We start from the raw sequence: 13,322 nt of genomic DNA, 5'->3' as shown, positions 1-13,322 counted from the left end.
CAGACCGAGGACCGTCATACCCTACTACTTACGTGCCTAACAGCATGCACGCATTCACTTTTAAAAAAAGGAAGAAAATGAATAATAAATAAATATGAATAAGCTCATTTCATTTCGGCATTGTCAGGTCTGTGTGGAGTGTGCAAACTTTCGGTGATGCATACAAGGAGAGGTCGGAGGTTAAAGTTGAGAGGAGGGCTGACAGGAAGTAGAGGCAAAGACTTTATGAAGATTACCGCATTGAGAACTCCGAGACCTCTCAGTAGTTTTTCATTTGACTGTGCATGTGATAAAGTGTGTGTGTGACATAGAGAGAGACACAGAGAGCACAGCGAGAGCGAGCGAGCATGCTTCCAGGCAGTCGCATCAAGATGGAGAGAGAGACCAAACATGACATCAAACGTTGCAATTAGCTGACCCCTTTCTCCTAGAGTCACAGTTTGAAAAGCCCTGCCTTTAAAACCCTGATTAAAATACGTTTGCTTTCTCATTCAAAATGACATTTGACAAGGTTAGTAATATTTCAACTAACTGCAAAAACATTCTTGTGGCTGTAATCCTTTTTTTCCATCACTTTGCAGGGGCGCAGGTAACCTCGGAGCGAGTTTCCCATGAACTCAGCGCTACAATTTGAAAACAAAACGGCCGGGGGTGAAAAAAAAAAAAAAAGGAAGAGCAGTTCAAAGTTTCACTCCATAGTGTTTTGTTTCACCCGGGCAGTTGAAGTTAAATGTTTTGCAATCATTACTCAGAGAATTTAGCCCCCTTCTAATTCAAACCACAATAAATATTTAAAACAGAGCCAGTAGTCCTTTCTCTAACCACAAGCTCCATCCTATAGCAGGGACTCAGGGGGCTAAGGACTATCAGCAGCTAGAGTTTCTCACACTGTTAAACCCCCTCATCACCAAATTAGGTGTAGTCTGTAGTCCAATGGTCTGTCCAAAACAAAAGTAATCAAAAGGAAATATAAGATGTAATTTAATGGTGCATGACAGTACAGATATATAAATAGTATTTTTCCAAGGGTATACTCTAGTCACAACAGTGTTTTGGAATCAATTTTGAGCCCAAGTTTTTTTTTAAAGAAGGGCTGCAAAGAATCAGCAAACTTAAATAAACAAGAGGTAAATGGTGTCTGGGACAGTCTTTGTCAGTGTGCAGTCCTGACAAAACAAGCTTTAGATAAGCAATGAATAAAGGGAGGGCATCAGAAATGGTCAGACCAAAACTCAGAGTAAAGTTAATAGTTTTAGCATCCAGTCCAGTCGCCGGCGAAGAGAATGTGAAGTGTCGGGGCCGGACAGTGAGCCAGCCCAGGCTTAGCTGCAGCTGCACTCAAATTGAAGTGGCACTTTCTATCAGAGGCCTTCCTCCAGACAGCTCTATTCTGCCCTTTCACTCATAACTTCTGTGTCACACGGACACCCATTACAAAAAATTAGTGTGGTCATTTAAAACACACAGCCGTCATTGAAGAGACAGATTCCGGGTTTAACATGGTGGAAGATTCACGGTGCGAACACGATAGAGATATCACTCAAAACCGGAGATACATTTCTGCGACATCTCCGTGGCCACTGTTCAAAAAGGGGGCGGCTCAAAGCCCGAAACTCCGTGCAGAGGTTATATTTCACTTGTTCAGAAATGTATGCCTTTGTTATCTTGCATCAGCCCAAAGGAAAAGGATTGGGTATCGTCCGTTTCAACTTCCCGCCCATGATGAAACGTTACATCGACAGCCAACAGAGTTGGAATTCGGATCATATCATTACCCTGTTAAATTTCTAAGCCCTTGTCACAAAGGTTTGGTTTATGGTGGACATAGAACAGGAAAAAAGACATTAGCAGTATTATAAAGAGGGGAAATATCAGTCATATTGAGCGCCCATTTGTTCCAATAAGTTTTAAAAGGGTGTATTGGCCAAAAGCATTTTTTTTTTTCATTTATTAACTTGACAGAGCTTGTGGAGACAAATCTGTTGACCTGATAGATCTCGTACATTAACTCCCAGAATTGATGAGCAGAATCAAAAGGTCGGCACTTGGACACAGGCTCCTCATGTGTCTTTGATTACACACTCCCACTAAGGAATAGGCAGGCAGAGATGTTTAAGCTATCAGGCAATCAGACCGCCGAGAGACGTGAAACTCAAACCAGAGACGGTGGAGGGAGAGGGCTGCCTGGGAACAAAGATGGGGGAAGAGGGTCCTGATGAAGCTCTTTAACAAATGCCAGGCCAGTAAGGAAACACTCAGATGTGCTTGTATCTCTTTCAGTGTTTCTGGCAACAATGCACTGAAGTGAATTAATACTGAAATATAAAGCAAAGTTCACCAAAACAAATACCTCTTCATATGGTGTTTTAATTCAGTTATTTCGGGCACATCAATCAAAATGACTGCCATGAGGTACAATCAGATATAGGTCTTACATACCGAAACAAACAATTCAAACCATATATCAACATTATTTTGGGAGATGGATGAGGTCATATGGCGAATGAAAAATGTAAAACTACAGTCCTAACTAAGATGAATGATGGGCACAAATTAAAAACAGCATTGCTGCTGCGGACGTCATTTATTGTGGAACAGACATAGAGATTGATTGGTGTTGTGGTGATCCACATTTTTTAAAGGTTTTATTGCAATAGTTTTGTTATTCTGTAAAATAAAACATTTTTTATTAACTGTAGGAAGTAACAAGAAAAAAAGGGAAACCCTCTCCCTCTTGGTTACCACTAAGTTTTGTTCCAGAGGCTTTTTATCAGGATCTTTCTGCAGGTCAACATGAGCAAGGATGGCAGTTAAAACTGAAAAGTACAAATTGGATATATGCACATGGACTATTATTTTACGGAATTCAATTTCTGCTAGTTTGTTTTTTTCCGGATTACTTGACAGAGAAGATGGGTACTGTACAGAAAAAAAACACACACGAAGGTGATATCAGTGAAAAGGAGGAAAAACAAGCATGGGTGGTATTAAAAAAACAAGGTTATGTGAGGGACAGTGGGCCTATAAAAAGAAGCCTACTGTCTAGGTTATCTGTAAGGAACCACTTATCACAAGCGACCAGCTCCACACAGTGACTGATGGGACTCCACAGACCATGAGTCCCAACACATTATCTGGTACACACAGAGCTGCTCTTTAAACACAAAGGCAGAAATATGAAGCATTGTTTTCTTGGCCGTCACTTATTTTTGGTCTGAGAAAAAAAGAGTGTTCACCACTTTTGTGCCCAAAAATACACTCGACATTGTTGACCAACACAACAATTACAATAAATTAAAGCCAAGATTAACTGGCTAAAATGAGCCATTCCTTTTAAGCATGTAAAAGACAATTCATTCAAAATAGCTTTTAAAATCTTCAATTAAATCTTATGCATACAATTGAAAATTAGCACCAGTAGCTTATGACATACATGGAACAATGCTTGCAGTGAGATAGGTCAAACTAATAAAAGCAATCTAAAAAAAAAAGGGGGGGGGGGGTAATCACTTTGTAGTCCTTCTTAAAAAACTGTTAAACATTTGCTGTGTTATCAAATTGCACATCCAGACCTAAAATGTGCATCCATCTTCTATCCATGTGACGCATGGAGAAATAAAATCCCATTTTCTCTATATCTAATGCCATTCCTTAAAACACAATGTCAGAAAAAAGACCAAATTGTTCCCATTAAACTGGGAATTCTTTTTTCTCTTTTCTCCAGAGCTTTTCTTGGTCTCATTCATTTCCTGCGACAGGCCACGAAGCTCATGGTCCAGTGCTCTCCTAAGGCTTTGGAAGGACATTGTAGGATGCATCGGATGACTCCTGGCCCCCTTCATCCCCTTCTACAGAGAGGTTAAGATGCAATTAAACCCTTAAGTTGAGCAGCATTACGATGTCTTTGAAGCAGCTGTGAAGTTGCATGAAATTTAGTACTTACAAGGCCTCATGAACAAAAGGTCCTAGAAAGCATTGAATATTAGGGTTGTAGCTTTATGCCTGCCGAGATTAAATGTCTATGTGTATGTGGGAAGAAAATGTCAAGAAAAATGCAGACATAATGAAAGATTCAGGAAAAACAGGAGCACAAATTTTGTAAGGACAACAAAAATGATCTTCCCATTAACCATTATCTCTCTAACTTTCTACAGATGTGAGGCGATTCAATGGTAAGTGTACACACAGGTCTTTGTGAGACATGGTAAGCATCATGTACTGTGAGCACAAACTATTTGTCTAGGCCATCTCTGTGTCAGGAAAATATTACTCCAAGTTTACACACAGAAGGTAATATAGACCTGCATTTCTTTTGAGGGCCAGACAGCTATCGAAATTCTCCTGTTAGACTGAGTTTTACAAAAGGTCTATCTAATCCTTGTCCAATACTTTCTGCGTGTTTGACAAATGCTCTTGACTTCTTCCTGGAATGAAACCCAGAAGGTCACTGGAGAGGTAACGAGAAGGAGAAGAGGGAAAAAAACAAACAGTGAGACTGAGAAAATGAGGAGTGTGTGTGTGTGTGTGTGCGTGTGTGTGTGTGTGTGTGGGGGGGGGGGGTCTCAGTAAGTCTGATGACATACATAGTGAAAGCTGACAAAAAAATGTATGTTCATCTTTTAAAAAGTTCCATAGCAAAACAGGAATTCATGGAGTAGACATGCGCTTGCACCCCATTTTACTCGAGGCTTTCTTCTCCATCTCACAGTGTCACAGGCAAGCGGAAAGACAGGAGGAGGGATATATATATCGCTGGGGCGCCGCTTTCTGTCCCGCTCCTCGTTCATACACACAGCAGCCGTGTCAAAGCTGCTCTCACACTCAGCGGTAAATGACAAATTTGGATAATGCACAAATACAAACCTACTAAAATAAATAGCAGACATGGAGGCTTAACCAGAGCTAAATCCTGAGGCTGCAGGAGACCTGAGAGTGCGGATTACCCTCCAGACGCCTTAAACAATGCACCCAAATGTGCATCCTTAAAAGCATGAAATCCTTGAAGCATCAGAGTCGGCTTGTCATTTACCATTAATATTCCAAGTTGCTTGTGCTTTGGGGGCAGCATTGCACTTCTGTGTGCTGATGTGCCCTAAAACAAACACTTGGAAAGCCCTAAAGTAACCACCATTGTAGATAGCTATTTTTCTAGCTGTGGAATATTCTAAGAGAGGATGTCATAACAAAGGAAACAATAAAAGAGGCCACGTTCCTGCACTGCAAGGGGTATCCATAACTATAAATAGCAGGAAGGCTGTGTCAGAGGTGCTCACGCTTTATCAGGAAAAACTGATATTTGTGCTTTCAAAATAAAAAGAGAGGACATTAAGCTCCAACTAGAATTTTCCATGAATATTATAAATACACAATAACATTGAAAAGCTATATCAATCAACATTAAAATAGAAAAGCCAATCATCTCACGATTATAGTAAATTGTTATATCCAAAAGGCTGCAGTTGCAATTGAATTTGGCCCCTTTCTTTGTGGTTGCACATCTCTGACAGGAAGGTGAGGCGAAGTGTGGCAGGACACAGGTCTTGGAGGTGTCACATTGTCACCCCAGAAGCGCCAGTACCTGTCCTCGGGGACGGCCCTGTAATGTCCAGCCTCATTGGATCAGCAGCAGCCCCGGCCTGTGGGCACCCCCCCTCTCAGGTGACATACCCATTTTTGCTGGGTCTATGATGGCCCTGACGCTCCTGCTGAGGCTTATATTACTTCTCTGCTAAAACTGCATTTCAATTTCTGGCAAAACACATATAGATACAGTGTAAATACAGACTGCTTATAATCTAAATGCACATGCAAGGTTTTTCTAAATATGAGCATATGCCTGATTTCTATTTAACCAGTCAAATGTCTGCATATCTAAGGCTCTAGACATTAAAACCTTCTTGAATTCAATAAGAGTTGTCTACAACACATCTCGTCCTTACACTCTAATAATTAATCATTCCTGTTGTCACTTCTTTGGAAAGTTAAACAAAAAGGATGGACATGTCCATTAAAACGTACAATATCTTGGATCAAAAAATTAATTTGATGTCACACATGGATTGATGGTTCTGGGGGTATAACAGAATTACCATGCAATTTCAGCTGTAAAATCTAAGGCATACAGTCCCAGATATAATTGGAAAAAGTTCAGAAAGAATTCAAGATGTCTAATTGCAGCTGTGTCAACTAACATAAAACATCACATAAATCAGGTTTCTGTCTATTCATTAGCCAATGTGTCAGAGAGTAGATTAGTGATGTTGTAGGAACGGTCTGGTGAGTGAGTCTTCTGAAAGATTTCCTCATTAATTGTAGTTTTGCTTCCATTATGTTCGTCAGAAGAAGAAAGAAAGGACAAGCACTAATATCACTTGCACAGATTTGAATGAAGATCAATATGTGCTTTTGGAGGCTGTGAATCTTCTCCTGGAAATTATAGGAGGACATTACAACAGGGCATGACTTTCAAAATTACACAAAACAAAAGAGCGAGATGGAAAATAATGTCTGCGTGTGCATTCAAGTCTCAACAAATTTCTGAGTGGTCAAGCCAGATGATGTATAATGGCAAACCCCAAAGTCTTAACCCCCATTTTAAATGAGGGAGAAATGAGGCATACTGTCCCATTATATTGCTATAAATCATTTTTTGTGGACAGCTGACAGCTTTTTATCAGATCTAACCTTTTCAAGCCTCCATTAAGAGTGCTAACATTTTCAACTCTGACACATTTGCAGTTTACGAATCTCACAGCTGATTTGCTTTGGGAGGGGGGCACGCTGGCGTTCATGCTCATTTCCACAGAGGCTGTCCATTGTGTTGGGTCGGCTGGATTGGGGGAGGGAATATGATGAACGGTTAAGAGGACAGACTCTGTATCTACCTATTTGAGTCTAAATTCACCGTTTTGATTTGCTCTACTACAGTGCAAAGTAGCTTTGTTGCTGGAAAGCTATTTTGAGGTAAACAGTATATTCTGATTTATGCTATTGATCCTTTTATGATACACAGTTGCTGCATGGAGGGCAGTTAGGGGCCACACATCCCTCACAATCTAACAAATTAATAAAGAATTGACTTTTTCAGAACTTTGGAACAAACAAATACTAGATGGATCAGTTAAGAGGAACCGTTGCTGCCATATTTGTCTAAGGTTTGCTTTGTGCTTGGCTGTAAAAGGCTGGCTTGTTAATATTTTTACAGTATTGTTTTTTTTTTACAAACTTTAATACACAGTCTCCTGACAGTAAGATCATTCATCAATAGGTCCATCTATCAAGTATCAAACATTCTTTGGTGTATTTTGTCCTCCATGTCGGATTGACAGCCTTTACAAGGGACTCCACAACAACACTGACAAAAAGATAGTAAGTAAATAAACTTGAGAGGGACTGCTACAATAGCATGATCCAAATTTGCAATAAACAATGACTAAAACCGAAGTCTCTATTCCTGCTAAATTTCTGCAAATCCATCCCTCAAGTGCACGCATATGCAGGAAGTCAGAACATAATTGTCATTATATGGGTAAATTATCTTTAAGTGTGTGACAAGCTAAACTAGTCAGACAAATACAAGGCGGAACTTTAGCTGATGGTACTACGAGAGTTATGGGGGGAACTTTGCCAACCATAATTGATTTAAGTACACCATCATCAAGATGGGGCTGTTAAGGTGGTACCACACAAGGGTCCATATTTCATTACATGCTGTGTTTAACCTTACCCACTTCTCCTAAAACACACAAGAGGCTCATTATGTGTTTAATATTCACCAGCAGGTGAATAATTTTTATGCAACTCTGATAGTTGGGCAAGATGGATAACTCAATTATCTGAACATCCGTCAGAGCAGAGGGCTTGCTGGCTCTGGAATGCCACCAGCTAAGATTGATGGCTGGAAGACACCGATAGCTGCTGCTTCGCCATCTCATCCAAGCACTGGGCCTGAACAAGGCGTTTGATTCCACAGAAGACCGTTTTTCTCTCCCTTTTCTCTTTTTTCTTGGGAGCATTGTAGGTGAAGCGTCATTACCCCTCACTCCACTGAAGAGGGGTTCATTATGGGGTTAGTGTGTTGGCAAGACTATTGTTTAGATGATGAATGCTGTTGATGAGAGCTTTGGAGAGAAAATTAGTTATGTTTTTTTTTTTTCCCCTTCTACAAAAACATGTCCCCATAGCTCACTCTGCAATGCTTGAGGGCAAATCAGGAACAATTAACACAAGCAATGGGTGAAGCAGTTCAGTTAAAGCAAAGAGGGAATTCATGAAAAATAAGCAAATCACTGGAAATGTCAATCAGGGCCAATGAAGTGATTACAAACACCGCTGTGCAATTCCAAGGGCAAGTCAAAAAGAAAACCGAAAGTTTTTGAGTCAAGCACTGAAATCTGAGTTTGAAGAACGGACAAACATCCTAAACAACTGAAACCAACTAATGAGATGTGAAAGCATCATGATGTCACCCCATCACTCTCCTGTCCCTGTTTCTCTCTTGGTTTATGTTTTTTGGGACCACAAAGTGCTAACCCCAAATTCACCGCCTTCAACTTTGCAAACACATACAAATATGCACATGTGCGCACATACTTGTATATAAGATGATAATGCATTCCGTCTAACAGTGAGCGAAAGATGAAGCACATTTGGAAATGTCAGCAGTAAATGTCAATTAAAAATTACAAGGGTGCTGGAAAAGGTAGGGTCTGAAAGGACTGACATTTTTTCTTTTTTTTTTTTTTGACATGACAATGTTTATCTGACCGGGTTGCTGTCTGACGTGATTGGATCTACTTTGACAGTTCCTTAATACACTCGGACAAGCTGGCCCCAGTGAATATCAACGAAAGACACCCGTTAGCAAATATGTAAGGCTCAAAGTAACCCTAACCATCCAATCAAGCCGTTAGTATTCTGATAGTTTGACCTATGGTAAACTAATGCCATGAGTAACAAAGGAAAAGGCCGAAGACGTTTAAACAAAGAAAGCACATTGACTGATGCAGTGAAATATTTAAGGAGACATCATGTCATGCAGCAAGTATTTAAGTAATTTCTCATTCACCCTGTTCATTCTTTTTTAGAGCCATTTAAGGAGTCCTAAAAATGCTAACCATCAGACCCGCTGTCTGTTATATTCACACCACAGTGACTTTGAGTTCCTGATACTAAAAAGCAGCGTTTCCTTTTGGAAGAAGGCCACTTCCGAATAAAAAATAAAAAAATAAAATGCATCATTGACTCTGACCTTGACCTCATCCTTTGTATTTAACTACTCAATGGTATTAGATGAGTCATTGTCCCGGAAAATCAAATAATTGTTCTGCTGGCAGCTTCTGGGTGAAATCAGTAGGTCGGTTTTCTATAGGCAGGGTTTTCTGAACATGGAGGCATAATTTCTTGAATCAAATACATCTCACTACACTCGTCTACACACTGCTTTCACTACAGGCCAACCTGACAAAAATTTTCATTTAAACTCTGTTATCTTAAGTTCACAATAAATTTGATTTTTGTTTTTTGTGGAACTCACATTTTTCTTCTCCATTTCTGACACTGTAGGTCAAATTGCAATAGAAAAATATTTGATCTATGTGTGATCAGGAAAATTCTGGTGGAGATAAATCTTTCACCATCTTATCAGTGATGTGCTGAAAATAGGTTTATTTAAGGTTGGGGATCAGTGCATACAAAACCACACCATGACGATTCATTCACTGTAAACAGCTTCTCTTTCTGTGTTGTGGTCTTGATAGATCCAGAAATCTGATCCAAGAAAACAAAATTGGGGGAGAATGAGAGAGTTTGGCTGGGTCTGGTCTGAAACCTCCTAGCTATTCAGCACCATGTCACAACATGTCAGCGGTCGGCGGGCCTGGGCCACAGTGAGGTGAATGGAGGCTTTGGGGTGACTTTTCAACTTGGTGACTGGAACTGTGTGCCATGGGAGGCCAGAAAGGTAAAGATCATGTGTGACCGACCTCTCGCTTTTCAATGTGTTTGCCGATTGCTATTTTTTATTTTTTTTCCTTGTCCTTTATTCCATTTTAACTATGTTATTCTAAATTTAGCAGCACCTTAACACAAACTACTTACTATAATGTATTTATTGTGTTGTGTGTCTGCAGCAGTGATGCGTTTTTAAAACTAAAACATAGTAATGTGGATGTAGCCTTATTTATTCTAGATCTGAGAAACACATTTATATTGTATGCACGCGCGCACACACACACGTCTGTTGCCCCAGGGTCAGACCACAGAGGCCAATTCCTGTCCAGAGGTTCTCATGACAACAGATGCAATGGATTAATCACCCATTTCCCAGCTTTCCTTTGAAAACAATATGTGTACACTGGAAAACAATCAGGCTCCCAGGCAGACCATTCAGGCTGTAAAAGGCTCCAATGACGGGGGTGGATGTGGAAGTAGTGTGATGTGCACATGTACCACATAGAAGTCTGGGGTTAGTGTGGCGTATGCCAGAGAGGAAGTGGTTAGCAGAGATATGAGTTGCATTCATAATACTGAGAGAAGCCGATTGTGGTTTGTGGTCAAAAAAAGAGAAGTTATAAACAATATGCAGACAATCTTGCAGTTGCAAGATTGTATGGTTGACACAGATAAAAGAAATGACACTCATACAAACGACACAAAGAGGTGGGAACTAGAAAAGACGACTCACCTGTTCCAGTAGCTCCAAAACTGCTCATTGAGATAGGTGCGATGACTGTAGTCGTCTCCAAAGGACGCTTTGCTCTCAATCCAGTGGACAATGTGTCCTTCAACAGCTTTTCATAAACAAAAAACACAGAAAAATTCAGAAAACTGGTAATATGGAAGACAGACAAGCAAGATCCAGATGTGGCAATGACATTTTCTTTGTTTTACCTTCTCATGTCATTCACAAAAAAGATCAGGCCTTGAAACAACCTTTTAACAATTGGATAATTGTTATTATCCTTTTTAGGATAAGGCATCCATGTATATGTGCTTGTACTGTATGAATGATATAATGGACATACTGACCAATGGGAACCTCCAGGATGATGTCAGGTGTTTTGTCATAGCCCATAGCTCTCAGTTGGTTTTCATCTACAGGAGATAAAGTGCAGAACTTTAAAATTTGACTGTTTGAAATAAGTTTTACTCTCCACTGAACACGTTTTATTAGGTAATCAGCCCGCTGCACGGGCATCAATCACAGGCTACTGACCTAACCGCATTCACCAAGGTGCCAGTAACAAAACCCCTCAATGTGAGCAAAGCAGACAAAATAACAGTAGAGGACAGCAGGCACGGTAAAACCATTAACTGCATCTGCCACATATTCGCTTTCATTGCAAAAAAAAAACATAAAGCCCAGTTACAGAGTTGCTCTCCGGTTTGCAGTTTGGCAGCGCTTTATAAAATATATAGCAAGAGGACAGGGTTGGCATTATAGCCCCTGGACGCCTGACCCCTGCCTGCAAACGCTGCAGCCATTGTCCTTGACTTCTGGCGTGCTTCCGCCATTATCCCTACAACACCTGATTTCTCCATTAAATCTCTGGCTGACCAGGTCATTCGGTTTCCAAAGGCCTGCCTCTTTGTCTCCAGCCAAGCTCAACTAATGGGGCATGGAGGGGAATTGAGGAGAGATGGAGGGTGGCGGTGTCAGTGGTGGTGAGGAGGTAGCATCAGCCAAGGATGGAGAAAGAGAGCTGAGTGAGGTCAGTAAGGCTGCCAGAGGCCTGCAGTGGGGCATCCTGTGTGTGTGTGTGTGTGTGTGTGTGTGTGTGTGTGTTAGGATGGGGACCTCTATTCACTCCTACCGGGCTGTTGACATTGTCATGTGGCTCTGATCGCCTTTTTACATCACCTTTGATTAAAATTAATGGGCCATCCCCGCTGTTGGGTAGCTTATTTCCAATCCATTTATCAGATGGGGTGAGGCTGCCTCAGTGGCCCTCGTGCCCCCCGAACTCTGACAGTTTTAGAACAGTCCTCTATACAGCCCTGAAGAAAGGTCAGCACTCCAGGTCCAAATAAATGATATGGTCTTAATGACAGAGGGAATGACTTTTATCCTTCATCAGTCATCTGACCTAGGGGATGGCGGTGATGGGCTAAATGGGGGGGGGGGCTGATTTAATATTGTTGGAACATGACAATGTTGAAAGGAAAGTATACCAAGAAATTATTACAAAAACATAACTGATCAAAATATTAGAAACCACACAACCCTGTTGTGATGAGTTGTCGTTTTTTTTCAAATCTAGGCATTTGATCACGAACAACACTTATTGCATTTGAGAATCCCCTTAATCACATTACTTTATTTTATTCTTTTATCTACTTTTGAAAAATAAATACATAAATTACTCAACTATTACCAGAGAGGACCAAACATTCAAAGAAATGAAAACTTAAGATCCACCAGATGATTTAATTCTTTAAAATATTCATTGTTGGCTGGTGCATAAACATCCAAGGATATTTGGTAACAGGTTCTGCGCTCAAATCAATAGGAGATAGCAGCCATTGCATCAATCATGTCCAGCTCTTCCTTTACTCAGCTTACACAAAGGGCAACGCTGCCATGACCAAAGTGACTTTAAAAGATGTGATGAGAAGGTCAAAGGTTGGCTTACCCAGAAAGGAAAGGTTCCTCTCCTTGAGTTTGTCACAGAGCAGCACCTCATGCTCTTGGCCAATGGCGCTGAGAATAGAGAGTCAAGGATTCCAAAATACAGTAGAGCAACAGACATATTTTTTTTTTACAGTAACTGAAAATTACATTACGAGGAAAAATATCAGAATGTTACTTATGTAAAAGTAGGTAAGAATTTAACCCTATATATATATATATATATATATATATATATATATATATATATATATATATATACACATATATCTTGAAAAAAAAGATAATAAGGCAGGATGCTGCAGGATTTTATAAGGATGTTGAAACAAGTTGATTGTAACAGGCATCATAACAGGTTTAAACAATCAATACAAAGCAGATAAAACTTTAAGGACGCAATTCCTTAAAGTTTTCTGTGCTGTGTAAGGACCTGAAATCTTAAGCAACAACATCAGGTAAAGTGAAGAAACTGCTTTTTTCTCCTCTACTGGTTTACTATGCAAAAGGAAAGCCACTTCTCTACATGCCGATGTATAAAGTCCTCAGGTCAAACTTAATCCGCTCCCACAACAAATCTCCAAAGTACATTAGGAAAATGAGCAAAACGAAACACATGCCAATTTGGCAAAATGCATAGAGCGCCCGAACTAGCGGCTCCAATTATTCCTCTGGAATCTTTGAAGAAAAATGCTTT

At 40.3% G+C, this 13,322-nt stretch overlaps 1 protein-coding gene across 1 annotated transcript in view; it reads right to left on the bottom strand.

Annotated features, from left to right (window-relative positions):
• The window catches only part of cdin1 (CDAN1 interacting nuclease 1), a 68,860-nt gene that overhangs the window by 16,427 nt on the left and 39,111 nt on the right, over positions 1-13,322 (bottom strand). Inside the window, exons 10-12 of the mRNA XM_035611038.2 lie at positions 12,633-12,700; positions 11,029-11,094; positions 10,685-10,790 (exon numbers count right to left, since the gene is read on the bottom strand). Coding sequence (XP_035466931.1) covers positions 10,685-10,790; positions 11,029-11,094; positions 12,633-12,700 — 240 coding nt within the window. The remainder of the gene's footprint in view (positions 1-10,684; positions 10,791-11,028; positions 11,095-12,632; positions 12,701-13,322) is intronic.

This window comes from Scophthalmus maximus, chromosome 15 (assembly GCF_022379125.1).
Source record: "Scophthalmus maximus strain ysfricsl-2021 chromosome 15, ASM2237912v1, whole genome shotgun sequence".
Classification (NCBI taxonomy): domain Eukaryota; kingdom Metazoa; phylum Chordata; class Actinopteri; order Pleuronectiformes; family Scophthalmidae; genus Scophthalmus; species Scophthalmus maximus.
Note: the sequence above shows the minus strand (reverse complement) of the source record. Positions and strands in the feature narration are given on the sequence as shown.